This window comes from Aotus nancymaae, unplaced genomic scaffold (genome assembly GCF_030222135.1).
Source record: "Aotus nancymaae isolate 86718 unplaced genomic scaffold, 86718_ANA_hifiasm-v0.15.2.pri h1tg000088l, whole genome shotgun sequence".
NCBI classification, from domain to species: Eukaryota; Metazoa; Chordata; class Mammalia; order Primates; family Aotidae; genus Aotus; species Aotus nancymaae.
In genome coordinates, this window is record NW_026988503.1 from 11,351,598 (window position 1) to 11,368,972 (window position 17,375).

The 17,375-nt window shown below is 39.5% G+C and overlaps 1 protein-coding gene across 1 annotated transcript in view; it reads right to left on the bottom strand.

Annotated features, from left to right (window-relative positions):
* The window catches only part of DACH1 (dachshund family transcription factor 1), a 419,816-nt gene extending 413,656 nt beyond the window's left edge, over positions 1 to 6,160 (bottom strand). The window contains exon 1 of the mRNA XM_012442858.2: positions 4,519 to 6,160. Coding sequence (XP_012298281.2) covers positions 4,519 to 5,348 — 830 coding nt within the window. The 5' untranslated portion in view covers positions 5,349 to 6,160. The remainder of the gene's footprint in view (positions 1 to 4,518) is intronic.
* Positions 6,161 to 17,375: the final 11,215 nt, after the last annotated feature.

Genomic DNA, 17,375 nt, shown 5'->3' on the forward strand with positions numbered 1-17,375 from the left:
CATCAGAACATTAAATGTGGAGTTCAGAAAGTAAAGTGTCATTTTCACCATGTTCACTTTTTACAAAAATAACTACAATATCGCACACTAACTCCCAGAAAAACAACAGGTTTGAAAGAGATTATCCAAGTAACTCAACAACCTACATACTGCAATATAATTTGATTGAACAAGGTAAATCCTAGGTTAAAATAATCTTATATTTTATTCATATACTAGTTATTAAAGTGTAATTTGCTAATACTTTTAAAGCATACAGAAATAAGTTGTGGAACCAAGCAAACTTTCCTGTTTAAGCATTAGTCTTCTAATTATGCCCTATTCTTTTTGAAATGATATAAAATGAGACATTAAGCATTATTGGAAGCATTAATCTACTGTAATACAAGCAGAGTGTCTCTTCCTTTGAAGCAATTCTTTAATTTCTCTGTGCCAACTATTGTAATTATCTGTTAGAAGCAAATCTATATTTGTGTTAAACTTTCTGTATCAATGCATAAGTCTGTGCTATGGAAAAGCAGACAACAGGACAAATGTTAAATAAATACAGACTGGTTCGATTTGCCACCTTTATTAAAACTCCTAACCCCACCCCCCAAAAAAAAGAGAGTCAGGAATTAGAAAATATTTTGTACTTCTTGTACTAGAATTTCATTCATATATTACTACCGAAACATAAAAGTCTTTTAATATTTTGTCCATGAGTGGTATTTTAAGACAAAAGAATTCTGTTTGTGAATATATGTATGTGCCTATAAAATATATGATGAGACTAGCTGGAATCTGTTTAAGTTAAAAGCCCCTTAAATCTAGGGTTACTTAGAACCTACATCACAATATTGTTGGAAAGATCCTGAGACAAAATTATCTTCTGACAATAATGAAAGAAATCAGCATTTTAGATGACATAATAAAACAAAGTCACTTTTGTAAAACCCTGAATTCATGGAAAATTGAATCTTAACCCAAATCTACAAAAAAAAGAATTGACTCACACAAACAGAGATTTGACCATGTATATAATTACTTTTCTTTTTTGTTGTTGTTATTTAATGGTAAGCAATTAATTAACTGACCTCTGTTGCAACAGCCAAGTTCATGCAACTAATGTTTAGTTTTAAAATAATAATTGGAGGAAGCTGATCAAGGACAGACTTTGCCCTCTGACAACTTTTAGATATATTTCCTTACATTGCTTTCATGTTTTGAGACCTTTATTTTTTAGCTTTACTGTCTAGCAGGTGATAGTCTCTTTTTCATACCCTTGTGGTAATGACAGATGGCTTCAACATTTATTCTAGTTTTCATAGATAGCATACTAACGCAATAGCCCCAAGCAAATTAAATCCACTCTAAGGTTTGCTACCAACTTACTGAGCCACTTTGAACAAGTTTATGAATCCTACTTTGCTGTAGCATCATTTTGGTTCCTCAAAATCCCTGGTATTATTATTCCAACCTATTAAGGGATAGATATAGGTTCTGTAAAAAGCTGAGAGTGCTAAAATTTGATGTTTCTCATTTTATATATGTTATAATGTGTGCATATATAAATTACATACACACATATATATGTATATAGTAATTTTATATAGTTTGCCTTCTTGCTCAGTTTCTCTTATAATTTACATAAATTATTCCCTTAGCCTGTTAAGTAGCTAGAGGAGAAAGAAACCCAAGTGAAAGAAATCAATACATCTAGGTGAATAATAAAGGTTCTTCATAGCAAAGATATAAACTGGACTTGAATGAAAAAAGTAATCATAGTTTTACAAATACAAGATGCAAAACATTTCAAAGCTTTCAAAGGTAAGAAATAAGACAATAATGCTTATAATTATCATTAAAAATAGTAATATAAGGTAAACAGTATATTTGGTGAGAGGGAGTTCCATTATAAGTTCTCAATTTTTTTCAATCAGTGGCAGAGTTAGGAAAACCAAGGTAGTTATTTGCAACTAAACACATTCTCAAGTTAATGACTGCAATATTTGCATGTATTTAAGTCTGAGTAAGCTTTTTAGTTGATATATGATCAAATTCAATATTAAATGAACAAACTTCTTGTATTTAACTTAAAAATAATTTAAAATAGGGTTTTAGAGCAACACGTGCAATTGCAAATTATTAAGGCCAGGTGATTGAAACATAATTACAGTAGTGATAAGATATTTGTGAAGAGATAAACAGTTCCACCGGATTTAACTCATCTTGGCTCTGCAAGTTTAAACTCCAGATCTGTTGTTAACCTCAAGGGGAAAAAAACTTGAAAAAAATTTTAGTTAATAACTTTAAGAATATTCTCCAACCATATGGTGAGGACTTCAAATCTAGGCAAAAATTCAGGGAAAAAAAATCAAGTTTAACATTGATTATAATATTTATTATAAAGCAGTCACTGAAGGAAGTTTTCTCCAGCAATTGTGTTTATGTGTGTGTATGTAAAATGGCCTTTAATTACCTAGTGTCTAGTGTGCTGTAAGAAACACATTAAGAGGATTCCGAGGGAGGAGAGTAGATGTTTGATTACTAAAAAATAAAAAGAGGTAGCGATTCACCAATTTACTGGATAGGCAGATAATTTTTTAACAATCATATCTAAACTACCTTCAAATTTCACCTAGCTTTCTTCATAACTCCGGAACAATTTTTCTGCCCTGATTCTAACAGTTTTAACATAGATTTTGGGCAAATATTTATATTCTGCATGACCAAGAACTCCAATTATCTGAGTAAGTGGCGTTTAGTGATCTTGGTTCCACAAGCCCCACCACCCCCCATCTTTACTGCCACCTGTCCATACATTTGAGCGCGAGTGCACACACACACACACACACACACAGCATTTACCCCAAAATAGTCGAAGGTTCAAAGCCCAAACACACCCATGTCCCATGGAACGAAGGGTACCTAAACACGGAAAAGAATTTCTGGCTAGGTCAGGATATGACAGTTGCTGGACTGGAATTCGAATCTTTTTCGTTTCACAGTCTTCCCGGGCGCTAAGCTAGAAGTCTTTCTCCGTGGAAAATAGAGCTAGCGCTTTTTCAACCCAATGTCCTTCTGGTCTCCTTGTTAAACTTCCTTCCTTCCCACCTCAGTTTCCCTGGCTCTGCGGGGGCACACACCAACTCCGCTCCTTCTCTCAACCTTCAAACTTATTTAGAGGGTACCGAAGTTTCCGCGCAAATTTTGCGCGCAGTTCCCACGTGCCTGCTTCAAGTCTTCAACTTTCCCTATTCTCTTTCTCCAGGCATCTGTCTGAACTTTTGCCTCTGCGCTTCCTGGCAGCGAACCGTGGGGACAAAGCGGAGCTGTGAAAGGGGGTGGAATGATCTTCTTTACCCCGAAACTGACAAGTTGCCCCACTCCCGCCCCCTCTCGGTAGATCCTCCCCCACTGAGCGTTCATTAGCATAAAACTGGTCTGGCTGGGGACCCGTCCCGCCGCCGTCTCCGTGCGCGCGCTTTGCTGGGCTGGGGAAGCCAAGGCACAGAGTATCAGACCCGCTGAGCACCTCAGTGTAAGTGTGCACCTGATCGCTGCGTAAGCTACTAACCTTTAAGAAAAGAGAGAGAAAGATAGAAAGAAAACACTTTGGAGAGAAAGGGACAGAGAGAGATCGAGAGACAGCGCGCTCCGTCGCTTTCCTTCCCAGTCTCTCCCGTTCAGCTTCCATTGAGTCTCGGGCACTCGGTCACCTCCCCCTACCGAGGAAAACCTGCTGGTGCCCTCGCATCTGCCCCGGGGCCACCGTACCCCTTTATTTCCTTTGCACACTCGCTCACACGCAGACACACGCACACATGCGCGAACACACAGACCCCTCCCCTCGGCAGGCTTCCCCTCCCAGCTTCGGAGCTCAACTCCCGGGAGCTCAACCCCCCGGGTAGGCCCGGATCTCTCAGCCTCGCGGGTCGTTTCCCTCCCGACCTCAAGGTGCCCTCCTGTGCTGCTAGCCCGCTCCCTCGCTTTTCCCAGCGGGCCCCTCACCCGGAGCGCGTCTCCTCGCTCCCCAAGTCCTGCGGGGCAGGTCACGACCTCTCCCCGCCCCCAGGACGCCGCTAGGCGCCACCAACCAGCCCCATCGGTGCCGGGAGGCTGGCAATGGAGCTCAGGTCCTGGGGAGCGCACGAAAGCTGGCAGTAGCTCCTAGAGGGGTCCCCAGGCACCCGCGCGCCCGGGGCAGGGGGCTGTGGCTGCAAGAAAGGCGCCGTCCTCCTCCCTCTAGTCCCCTCCGCCCTGAGGCTAAGAGTTCCCGCGTCCCACTACAGCTCATCCCCGGGACGCAACGGGCAAGGGGGCGGACCGGGCCGAAGAGCGAGGTCAGGGCAGGGTGAGGTGCCAACTTCTCAGGGAGTCAGGCGCGGCGGGTGAGCCCCGAGCAGGGAGCGGAGAGGGCCGCGCTCGCAGGGGCACGCGGCTCGCGGGCGCGCGGCGCCGGGAAGGGAGTGAGGGTAGGGCGAGCAGGCGGGTGGGAAGGGGCGCGGGTGGCGGAGGCTACCCCCCGCTACTCACCTTGCGTTGGTGCAGTCATTGTAGAGGGTCTCGAAGTCCTTCCTGGAGATGAGTTTGCAGCGGTTCACTCCGGGCTGGATGGCGCCCAGTCCCCTCAGGATGCGAACCTGTTCCACATTGCACACCACCGGCGTGATCTCCAGCCGCTTCAGCTTAGTGTAGACCGTGTGCAAGCCCCCTACCAAGTGCTTCAGGAACAGGTCGAAAGCCTGGGGCAGGCAGATCAGCTCGCAGCCCTCCACCGTGAAGGAAGCCACTTTGGCCCCCCTCAGATCCACCATTTTGCACTCATTATTCTGGGGGGTGTTTTCCACTGGGGACGGGGTTGAGTACACGGGTTTCCCGGGGAGGGGGCCGCAGCTGCTGCTGCTGCTGCTGCTGCTGCTGCTACTACTGCTGCTGCTGCTGCTGCTACTGCTGCTGCTGCTGCTGCTGCCGGTGCTCGCGTTGATGGGGGTGCTGGAGGCGACGCCGCCGCCAGCGCTGATGCTGCCGCCGCCGCCGCCGCTGGTGTTGCTCGCGGCCGCCAGGCTGGGGTTGCAGTTGCTGCCACCGCCGCCTCCGTTGCCGCCGCTGCCGCCGCCGCCTCCGCTGCCGCCGCCGCCGCCGCCGCCGGTAGAGGTGACTGTGGCCGCCGCCGCCGCCGAAGCGATGGGCTCCGGGCGGAACAGAGTTGGCCCAGAGGACGCCGGGGGTCCGATGGAAGGAGCCGGAGACGAAGTCGCCGAAGAGGTGGAGGTGGTGGTGCCAGAGGAGGAAGCAGACGTGGAGATTGGGGGTTGAGGGGGGACCAGCTGGGTCGGAGGGATCAAAGCCGCCGGCACTGCCATGGTCACATATAAGGGGAAACAGACGGAGGAGAAGCGAGGGGAAAAGTTGCCACACACCCCGGGAGGGGAAGGGGAAAAAAGGGGGGAGAAGGAGCGAGGGGGGCAACAACAACAACTCCAGGAGAGAACGAGAAGGAGAAAGGGAGAGAAGGAGGAGAAAAGGAGGTGAAGGTGATAAAGAGCGAGCGCAGGAGGGGCGAGCACGAGAGGCGCTCTGGAGAGAAACGCACAAAAGTGTCCCGCAAGTCGAAATGCGAGTCCTCTCCGGGGGCTGGGATCGAGGGCTGGTTTGGGGGGTGGGGGCGGGGGCGGGGAGGGTCGGCTGTTGTTGTGTGGGTCCCGCTCTAGCACAAAGTTAAGGATGAAGGTGAAAAGGAGGAGGTTTGAAGGACTTGGGCTCTCCCTGGCAAGTACATTGATCAAAGATTGAGAGGGGAATGACAGAGAGAAAATGAGCTGAAAAGTGCAGGCTGCCGGCTGGACGAGTTGTTGTTGTCACACGGTGCAGAGGGGAGGAGCTCCGGAAACTTGAAATACCCTTTGAAGCCGCAAAAACCTCACTCACTAGTATTAACCCAAATTATCCAACCAGGAACTCGGAGCAGAGACTCCGAGAGCGCGAGACACTGGAGAGGGAGCGTGCGAGGAAAGGAGGAGGGGAGGGGGAGGATACGGAAAGAAACTGGGAGGGACGGAGAGGAAAAGCCGGGGACGCAGAAGTGGCGATCGGAAAAGGAGAGGGAGATCTTCCACTTCTCTTCTGTACTACCGTTAGATTGCATGTCTCACATTCCATTTCGTCCGTGGCAACTGGTAATTTTTTCCAAAGCTTCTTAACAATCGCCTGCCAACTTAAAGACGAGCCAGAGCTCCCTGAGCTCTCTCCTTCAAGGATTTAGGATCTATCTCCACGCGTTTTGGCAATGAGATAGAAAGGAAAACACAGCCCCCATTCATGATTATTCAGAAATTATTTTGAGGAAAATTCACATGTAAGCAAAGCGTAATGTTCTTTTGCATCTGATTGTTTGATTTCTCTACTAAATCATTTATTTATATAAAGATAGTGAAAATTCCAGGGCAGTTTTCAAGTGGTGGGAAGAAAGTCAGTCCGAAATCACTTAAGAATAATGGAAAGCTGTGTATTCAATTCCCTGTTTCCTAATAGGCTGTGGAAAGAAATGCTTGCCCTGATGTGCATGATTTAGAATAACTTCACTGTCGCCCCAAAAGCAAGTCAGAAATACCTGTTATACTTAGAGAGATCAAGGAGATAAGGCATTCTTGAAGATTTAGAAAGTGGAAAAAGGCTTTTCTTACTCAAAACTCTATAATTAATTCACCTGTCTTACACGGTAACCAACTATCCTCATTGTCCTTTAAGACAGAGGTTTTTGGACAACACAATAGTTTTTTTTTTTTTTTTAATGTTTGAAAAGTGCTGCTGTAGTTTTGCAAAGTCCTTTCCAATTTGTCAGTAAATAGATGTTTTGTAAATAATGAGAAGAACAAAAACAGCTCACTAGTTGACTTGTAAAGACTTGGGTAGCTGTGCTTAAAACAACATGAGGCTGAGTTTAGACTGACTCTTCCTCCTTTCCTTCCTCTTTCCTTTTCTGTTTTCTAACTTGTTGCATCGAGCTATTTATTCAAGGATTTTTGACTAACATGATTTGAACATAGGTCAAATTTATTTGCTGCTCATATCTCCAAGTATCTTCAATTACTTAGGCTTTGAACTGGTCTACACATGTTCAGTAAGTTCTTAAGATGTGAAGCAATGCTTTGGCATTTGACGGATTTTTTAAAATAAACTATTAGTAGCAGGTTCAGAATGTTGGGAAATTTTAAAATAAAATTTTTGCCATTCTGGTGTTGAAATGATCACATTTCTCTTTACCATTTTAATCCTTTGAACTCTGAATTGTAGTGTCAAAAAGTGCAGGAACTGTCTACCAAGAAATAGAAATATGACACTATGGACTAATTAGTGTACGATTATGCTAAACTTTTTGGGACATAGCAGTTAAATCAGGAGGCTTTCCTGGGAGATAAAACTTCAGAAAGTTGATTGTTGCAGAAAAGTCCATAAACTTCTTCAAGGACTGCTGAAGTTTACACAATTGTTTGGCCTGCTTAATCAATGTATTTTAATATATTCAGAAATAATTTTTATTAATGTTTTAGTCTTCAAATTTGTTATCAGGTAAAAGTAGGAATTCAATATATATCACGTACACCAAAACACTTCTGTAAGTCTTTTGCTTGTTTTAAAATATATTACTTTATTAAGACATGCCAAATTACTATGTTAATGAGGGGAAGGGAGGAAGAAAGTATTAAGCCCTGAAAAGCTCATTTTATTTTGGAATTTCGTGCCTAACTTTAATAAATTTCGATATGGTTTTAAAAGACTGAACTATAGTTTCACTATGGAAAAATGGGCATCTGCCATTACCATTCTCATTTTTTACATTTCCTTAAACTATCACTCACCCAATACCTGCCACATTCAGAAGCCACAGACAGGAGGTAATGATAGCAGACCAAGCCATGATCCTATCTTGCTTCAAAGCAAACTCCAAATTTTCTACTACAAGGAAACCTTTGCCTCCTAGCACGTGCTCCACTCAGATACAGGGCTTAGAGACATTTGCCCCTACCTGAATGAGAGCTCTCCAGCCTTCCTTCCTCTGACCTCAGGTCTCAAAATCAGTTCAAGGAACCACGACTTACTCCTTTGATCAAACAATAGGATTAGAAAAGGCATATAGCACAAATTAAAATATGTAGGAAAGAAAAGCCTTAAAAAATTCGAAGGTTTTTATCTCTTTTCTTTCTCTTTCTTTTTTTTTTTTTTTTTTGAGAAATGTTGCCAATGAGTAAGGCAAACAGTTATTTAACAACAGCAGATAAATCAACTTAGAGATTCCCAATTCTCACTCCATTGCATCTTTAGCTTTCAGAGCTTTTGTCTTGCTTGTTTATTGTTTTACATCTCCGCTTGTTTCAGATCCTCTCCCTCCATCTCATCTTCCCCAACCTTCACTCAATTTGCATAAGCAAAACTCAAAGTACTGTAACTGATATTAGAAAATTCTCCCTGTGTTTTGTGAAGACGTATTGTGCTGAAATCAATAAGACTGTTTAAAATTCAAAGACCTGCAAATCGTTCTGTTTGTCCTTTGATAGGGCCTGTGCTGATTAAAATGCTACCAAGAAAGCTTAATTGCTGCACTAATTAAGAAGTCTTTAATTTCTTTCCTAGGATATCGTTTGAAGCTTAGCTTGTACCAGTTCAGGGAAGGTATTTTCTTCCCTCCCTCTGCCCCCTTCTGGCCCCTCCCCTCCCTTTCCCCCCATCCTCCCTCCCTGCCCCCCACCCCCATAACGATGTCCGTACGAATGGGAACTAACAGAGAGAGTGGTGTCAGGTCTCACCATCTATTACTTAACAAAAATCGGCACAGGATGCAGAGTTCAGTACAGTATGAAATGCAGTTTTGGGAAGAGCTGTAAGATTGCAAGACACAGTAAGAAAATACAAAGTAGCTGTTGCAGCTAAAGTCCCGCTGAATACCTGGATGACAACAGGCACGTTAGCCCGATGATGAGGGCATCCTATTTGGTTAAAAGGGGCAGTAACAGGGAAATGAAACAGGGACACATAAAAACATACTTTCAAAACCTGTGGTTTAAAAAGAAGAATAAATCTGTAGAAAGATGGACTTAGAGTTGGGATTTGGTAAGTATCATTTTATTTTATGAGTATGAAAACATGAATTCTATGGGGATTTATTTTTGACCCTTCTTATAACCCAGGGAAGCATAGCACTGTATTACATCCATTCCATTCTTAACTATTGACCTATTTTATTCACTGATTTCTCAAGTGGGGAAACTGACTAAATGATTTCACAAAGCTTTCTCTGTAATCAATAGTCATTTTTTAGGTTTATTCATGCTGCATTATAATTCTGGTAAATGATTGCAAAGCAGAAGATTGTAAGAAAGATACAAATATTGACAAAGCCAGCATAAGTCATGTCTTTAAACCTTAAGAGTTTCAATATAATAATTGATATCATTATTTGAAAAGAAGAAATGCATATTTCATAGCATATAAAAACTAAAATGATGGACTAACTTAAAAGCAATATATATCTGAATGTATTTCTTGAATATCTCAAATTTTCCTAAAAGCTTTGAGTATCCTCTTTATAGCATCACTAAGTGAAACTGACACGATTTGGGCATATGCAGAAATGACAAGAAGAGAAGATTCATTGCAATTTTATTATTTTAATTTTTTTTTCCAAGTTCTCTTAGAAACATGCACAAAAACATACAGATGTATATTCCAGATATAGACTGAATCCCTTTCAGTGACAGGACAAGGAGATAAAATGCTTAATAGATTCAAAGGGAGATTTACCATTCTGAGCACGACGTCACTCTAATTATGTTTACTCTAATTGAAAGCAAGGTTTTTTGGAATCTGAAATTACTTTCAGATTTTTTTTTAAAATAATGCAAGTAGATCAAATGTTGATCACAAGCATTTCAATCTTTCAAAATGTATTGGAAAATTAAATGAAAAGTGGAGTTTGGTACAAACAATGCCCCAGGGCAAAAAACAACTAACACTAGATTTTCCAGTCCAGCCATAACACAAATCAATTTGAGCACACTTCTATGGCCAGACTGCCAGATTGTTATGACTGCTAATTCACTCAATCAAAGAGTGCATTAGCACACCCGGCACAAATAGCTTTAACAATAGAGTGCATTTCTCAACAATTCCAAGATATATCACAATGGAGAAGTAAAGAGGAAGATCATTTTTACATCTACATATTTACTAATGGACCTTGTTTCCATAGGAGAAAAAGAAAAAAGATCAACTTCAAGCATACGTTTATTAAAGAGCTATCAAAGTTTGGCAAATCTAGAAAGATATCAGGGTACCAGTAATTCACGGACTTTGTTAAACGTTTCTCAGGAGAGAATCCAAAATTGATGTTTGCACTTGAGTAGTAAATCATTGAAGATGAGGAAATTATGCCAAGTAACTCTCTCAAGCCTTTTTAACTCAGACACACAGCCTCCTCAATCAGCTCAGCAGATAAACCTCAACTACCTTAAGCAAAGACTTCCTTACTTTTACACTTTCAGTCTCTGTCTCCCCACTTTTCCTTCCAACTTCTGACTTTTGGTGACTCTCACTTCCATACCCTCCCTCACTTTTCCACTGCCCTCTCTCTCCTCAAGAACAACAAGTAAGACTTAAGGATGCATTCTCTAATCAAGCACAGATTGCTTAGTGGTGAATTACCCAAAGGGCAAAAGGTGGGGAGCTGAAGGTGAACAGATCATAACTTGATGCACTCAAACTTTGTATTGCCAACTTTTATTCTTAATAAAGAAGTGGTTAAAATGGCTATAAATAGCTCTGCTCTGCTTTACAGCATGGAAGTGCATGGACTGTGTATATATGCTTGCTGAATGCATAGTAGTCGTCTATTCACATTCACCTTTGCAGGGTTCCCATAGACAAATGGTGCAGTTTGTCACCACTGTTAATCCCTCCCTAACCCATCTTCATCCCCTCTTCTCCTGGTTCAGAATGAAGGTGACAGGTGGCAAAAAAAACTTCACTGGTCATGGGGTACATTCTGAGAAATTTCTAAACTTAAACTCGTATTGAAGAGAGAGGGTAGTGTCAAGAAGAATAGTTACACACATAAAAAATTCATCCTGGAATTGTTTCCCTCACTTCAAACTGCATCATTTCTATGACACAAGGTCGACTTTCCCTGATAATGTAGTTATACTTTCCTATCACTCCTTACTTTCAGTTAAGTGTCCTTAATTTCATCCGTAAGTTGGTATTAAGGGCTGCCCAGCCTAATATTTGATTAAAAAAAATAAACACATTGAGATCATTGTAGTCAGATTGTAAAAGGAAGCAGCAACAAGAGTAACATAAATTGAGATTAATTCCCTTCTTCACTTAAATCAGATCACTGTGAGAGGAATGGCACACTCGATTGAAATAAGGTCAAAAAGTCAGACAGATATTTAAATCCCTAGTTTTGTAATAAATATTGTACCTGTAACTGTACATTTGTATATATGACATTTTCTAATTGTCATCTTTTTTTCTCTTTAAATAACTCAACTCTCACCTTCCTCTGAAGAACATCAGTATTAAGGTGTATGAATTACTCAGGAGACATAGTTAAGAGTGGGGAGAGGATGTATAATCGGTTATAGCATAAAAATATGTTTAATATTGAAGCATATATTATTGTGTATTTTTTCATCGTTAGAAGAAATGTAATTTACTTGATTATAGAAGTTTCTGTTGATTTTCTATATGTTTTGTTGTTTTAACTTATTATCTTGGTGCTTTTTTTCTTTTTCTATGCTTAAAAGAAGAGGTCATTGTCCAACAAATAGCCTATAAAAATTGTTTTATTTGAAGTCAGAAATTTCATGGATTGTTAGAAAAGAATAAAGTGTTTATTTATTTATTGCCTTTCAGAACAAAGAGATTTTTTTAAAAGTTGAAAGAAGAACAATTGCCACCTTCTAGCCTGAGATCTTGTATGTCAAGTTTCAGCCCAGAGCAAATTTTTACAACAAGTTATAAACCCCTGTAACAGAGGGTTTATTATAATGGAAGTGCTGACACAACCTTAACTATAGCGTTGTAAACGGCTATGCTATAATATCCATTAAGCAGAAAGAAAAATAAGCTGGCTGATCAATAATTTATACAAAGAGTACCAACTGCAGACATAATAACTGTAATGTTTGCAAAGCAATCTCTCTGCTCTCCAGGCTTAACAGTAAACGCAAACTAGCAACGCTGTTAATTTCCAACTCCTACAGATAAGAATACAAACAAATTACTTAAAATTATATTTTGCTCAACATTTAGCATGCCTCGATGGGATAAAATAAAATTTAATTATGATGCAACTTGTGCAGGATGCAAAGCTGTTTTGTTTTCCAGCACATTTTATTATGAAAGGACATTCATTTGGAACATCAATTATGGGGAAATAGTATGTTTCAAGGAGTTGACTTGGGTCAGGCAGGCTCTTCTAAGAGTTATTCAGACATGGAAACAGATTGACACTGTTTAACTTCAAAGAAAGTTACAGGGTTTTACAGAGCCACAACCTGAAATACAATACTGCATGCTCTGATCCAAGTCAACTGTCAGTAAAAACACACCTTGTCATTAGAGTTCATGGGAAAAAAGACATTGGTTTGGAAAATGTGGCCATCATTAGTATCTAGTGGATCTAGGAGTGCTTATTTAATGTGAGTCTCATTTGCATGGAAGCACAGTGTGTCATCTCTATGTAATAAACATAAATCATAAAATGTGAGCATCATTTTGTTTTCTGGAAAATTTTAAAAATACATATTTTAATAGCTGTCCATATTTATTAGTGCCCACTTTCCACTTTTTCTAGTTTCCGCGTATGTGGAGTGTGTTATTTTGATATTTTTATTTTCATTGGTGGCTTTTAAAACAAGAAAAGCATATTTGACAGGAATTCAAGAAGAGAAGAAGTGAAGGATCCTAAATTACCCACTATGCGCGTACTAGATGTTGAACCAGAGTTTACATTTCTGAGGTTCACATCTCCATCAGTCTTTTTGTCTGTACATTTCCTGGTAGTGGGATTAGTGGGGAGTGTGGAACTCAGTAGAACGAAGAGACTTCGCTATCAGAGTTGTAAAATGGTATATTACCCTGTGAGCAATTGCACTTGGAAAGGAACCAGTAATTTATATGAGAAGTGTTTAAGATTGCCTGCTCACCCAGTGATCCATGCCAGGTCAGTTCCAGTAATGCTAGAAAACAAAAGGAGGTCCACATCACTGGGAAAGAGACACCTTATGCGCCTTAAGAGCTTGTGAAGGGAAGCCCTAAAATGCCATTTTCTCAAATGAACTGGTCATTACCATTTAAAATCCTGAGGGCTGTGGGACTGGGGAGGAGAGAAAGAATTTTTCTTTTGATTTAACAGGGCTCTGAAGTACTGGTTTTAAGGGGGAGGTGTTTTATTGTGATTGTGTCTTAGCCCTATGCTTCAGCAAAGGTTAAACCTTGATAAAAAGATACACTTTTAAAACAATGAAATGGAAAAAGACACAATGGTTCTGAGAATGTACCTGGCCCATTTTAATTTTAGAAATTAACTATTTTTAAAATAATCAGTAAATAGTAACGTAACCCTCTACTACTAATGTTTATGCCAGGTTCTAAATTGTTAGTATTTCGCTTTATTTTCCCAGATCAACTCTGACTCCTCTAGTTTTCGGGAGAAGACTGGGATACTGGCAGGGTGTTATATAAGAAAGTACTTCCTAAGAATTCTTTACAAACCTCTTTATTCTTACTTAGCATAATCCAAGTACCAGATCTGAGTATACTTTTTTGGGGAGAGATTTTAATACTGTCATCTTCAGGCACATGCTTTTCCCATACGCTTTAAAATCATTTTAGTTTTTGAACCAGAGTTCAGCTCATTCACACATCCAGCATATCCTCATAATATATTCTTTCATATTTGGAGAAGAAACTAAATAAAATGACTATTTCTGACTAAGTCAGAATTTATAATTCACTGATTGGCTTAAGATTCTGCACATCCAGGAATCTTTGCTGTTTTATTCCTGTGTGTTGTAATAATTTTCACTCTGCATTCTGATGGGAGAGACAATTATCCTATGTGTTTACACTTGTTGATATGTTTCTCTTCAGGTGGTCTCAAGTCATTTCTATTCCTTTGGATATCCAGTATAATGCTTAGTGCTTGTGGGGTGCCCAATAAATGTCAGCTGGGTAATTAAAAACTGCTTGTATGTTATGCCATCGATTTCCTTTGCCCCCAAATTATGTAAACTGCTTCTTCTCCAAATGATATATTGTTTGATTCAGACCAAGATATTTGTAAGTAGCAAATTTTAGATATGTTCATTCAATTCTGTCTTAATACACAATGAATTTAGGACACTTCTTAGGGCGAAAATTGAGAGATGCTAATCAGCCAGGTCTCAAATAGCTGGAGAAAGGAATCTTAGGCCTGTAACTATGGTTTGTTATTTGGGACCCATTTAGAAAAGAATTTTCTTTTTTTAGTCATCAGAGGAGCCATTAGAGTCTTCCTCAAGACTGAAAACATAAGTGAGAGTGCATCTTGAAGTGCTGCAACAGAGGATGAGGAAAAGATTAGCATGTGAAGTTCTACCTACCAAATGTGAGTAAGCATGGATATGTGCAACAGTTTGTAAAGTTTTTTTACTGTAACATCACCATCACTTTAGTGTACATAGCAGTCTCTGTTATATAGATCATACTTATCTTTGTGCACTGACCACATGCTGGTTGCTGAGGAGGCAAAGGAGAAAAGGCTTTCATCCTTATCAACCTTTACTGTACCTTATTTCTGTTGAGTCTTATTACCATAACATTGTTGAAATTTTGCGTTAGTGGAGCCTGGAAGATCATCTAATCCTAAGTTGCAGATCTCATGCTACCATTTTCCCAGTGACCATGCCAGACATCACAAATTGTTCTCCTGTCTTTCCCTTCAAGATCTGAGGCAATCTCAGAAACACTGTCAGATTAGAAATGTAGGCAGCCTCTCACTGTGAGCCCAACAGATTCATCCCCGTTTATCACTCCTGATCTTGCAAAAAAGAAAATTGACAATTAGCAGTATAGGAGAACGTCCTTTTGTACTCACAGCTAGTTAAGGCTTAAGTCAGGTATTGGTTTACAATCAAGTCCTCATTGATTTGCTCTCCCAACTACCCTCAAAGGAAACTTTCTGAGGTAAAAAGGGGGGAAATATTTTTATTTCATTTCATATGTAAAGGAAATGAAAAAATAATAGAGAGCACCATTGGATCCAAACTCACAATTCTCTGTTTTTATTCCTGTATAACAGATCTCAGTTTGCTCAAATAATAGAGCTACTGATGTGTTCTCAGTGGCTACTTAGATGAAAGCACTTATGTGCTATAGTGCAACATAAGGGAGATGAAGGAAACAAACAAAAAACTTGGGAAACTACTGTTATTTCAGAGACAAGACTTTTGAGATCTTGAGAAATACTTCACTTGTATGTGATGTTAGAATGTCAAGCTGCAGAAAGCCTTGTGGTTCTTTGACTTTTGTGACCTGGTTTCCTTTGGTTAGAAAATGGCACCATCCACCAGTAAAAGTCACCTGTTGGAGTGCACTGCAAAATCAAACATCGAGCCAGCAGTTGATTCTATAATTTTTATTGTCACTTACCAACATCAGTCTGCTTTCCATATGGGACTATCCAGGCTCTTTCTCTGATCTTTTTTCATCCTGATTTCAAGAAAGGTCACTTTCTACTTGTTTCCCAGATGATTCAGGGATCACTCACAGCCCTTCTTAACAGAGCAATCGCATGCCCTCCTGCTGCCACATTTAAATTGTCTGAACTGCGTGGCTTTTTCATTTACTGTCTCTTTAGAGTGAAGCTGCAAAGTAAGGAAGACTTGAATGGCCTTCCATCTTCAAAGAAGTGCCTTGAGCTCTGGAATGCAACAAAGTGGGAAAAACCACTAAACATCAGGAAATGTCAACAATGAGGGGGGAATGCATGGGCAGGTGGATGGAGCATTTCTAGGCATTTTCTCAGACAAGGCAACCAATTCAGCTCAACAAGAAAATGGGTCTTTTTCCCACAGAAACTAATTTAACTGATTTTTTAAACACATTGATAACAGCATTAGCATAAATTTAAATACATGCTTACCAGGCTGTTCTTTGTTATGTTGTTATGCAAGTGACTTGGTTGACAAATTAATAATTGTGATTACTAAATAACTAAATTTCCAATAATCTGAACATTTGGTCCTAATAGGAAGCTTTAGGCCTTGACTTATTAAAACATTAAAAAAGATGTAAGGTCAAACTAATTTCAGTAGCTAAACTGTTCTTATACTTATTTGTAGTGTATTTGAAGCTAAACTTAAAAGAAAGGAGAAATGTTCCCAAATGTTTTATGCCTATAGTAGCAATTGGTAGTTGAATTTGTTCTAAGCACACAATATGAAAAAAGAATAATAATCTATAATTGATGAGCTTCATTGTAAATATAATAGGTATTAGATGGCAAATTCAGCAACTAAAAAATAGTATTTTATATGCAAATGTAAAGAGACAAACTTATGTCTTGTATGTTTCTTTTAACCTTAACTTTCAGGAATAATCATCATCAGTATCTTGATAGGTTTTCTTAGGCAAAAAGTCAAAATGTTCTTCTAGTAAATCTAACTACTACTTGTTGAATTTCCACAAGAAGCCCCCTAATTAGGAATTGTCAAAGGTAAATACATAAAGTGTTGTTTATAAATCTTGAGATTATATATGTTAATATTATTAGCTATTATAAAACATAAGACATTCAAACATCAACATCAGATTAATCTTATATGTCAAGGCCTCTAAATGTATATGGCATTTAATTTATAATGAAAAAATTTTTAAAGAAGAATTTCTATGAATATGTACTTATATTTTTAGAATATAGTCTCTTATTTTAAAAATATAATCACAAAATATCTTTTACTAATTTAGCTACGAAGAAACAGTTTCAAGGAATTGCTTTCTATGCTGCACACACACACACATACTCGCACACACACATACTCATACACACACATACTTACACATGCCTATTTTCAGAATTTTCTAAATAGAAATTATTTTCTTAGATTTATAGTCTATAATGCATGGCATTTTTGGTATCCAAAAATATATATACTTTTTGTTTTCATTTAAGTGATTTTAGTCTAAAAGCACTTGCTAATCATAACAACACAGCAAAGGTTTGTTATGTAAACATTTTACTTTATTATCAGCCTTTGTTTTCCAATACAATGCTTTAAAAATATCCTCTGTTGTATAAAGGACATTGTTGCAAAAAGGCAGCTCAAAACTTGTCCTTCCCTTCCTTTCAT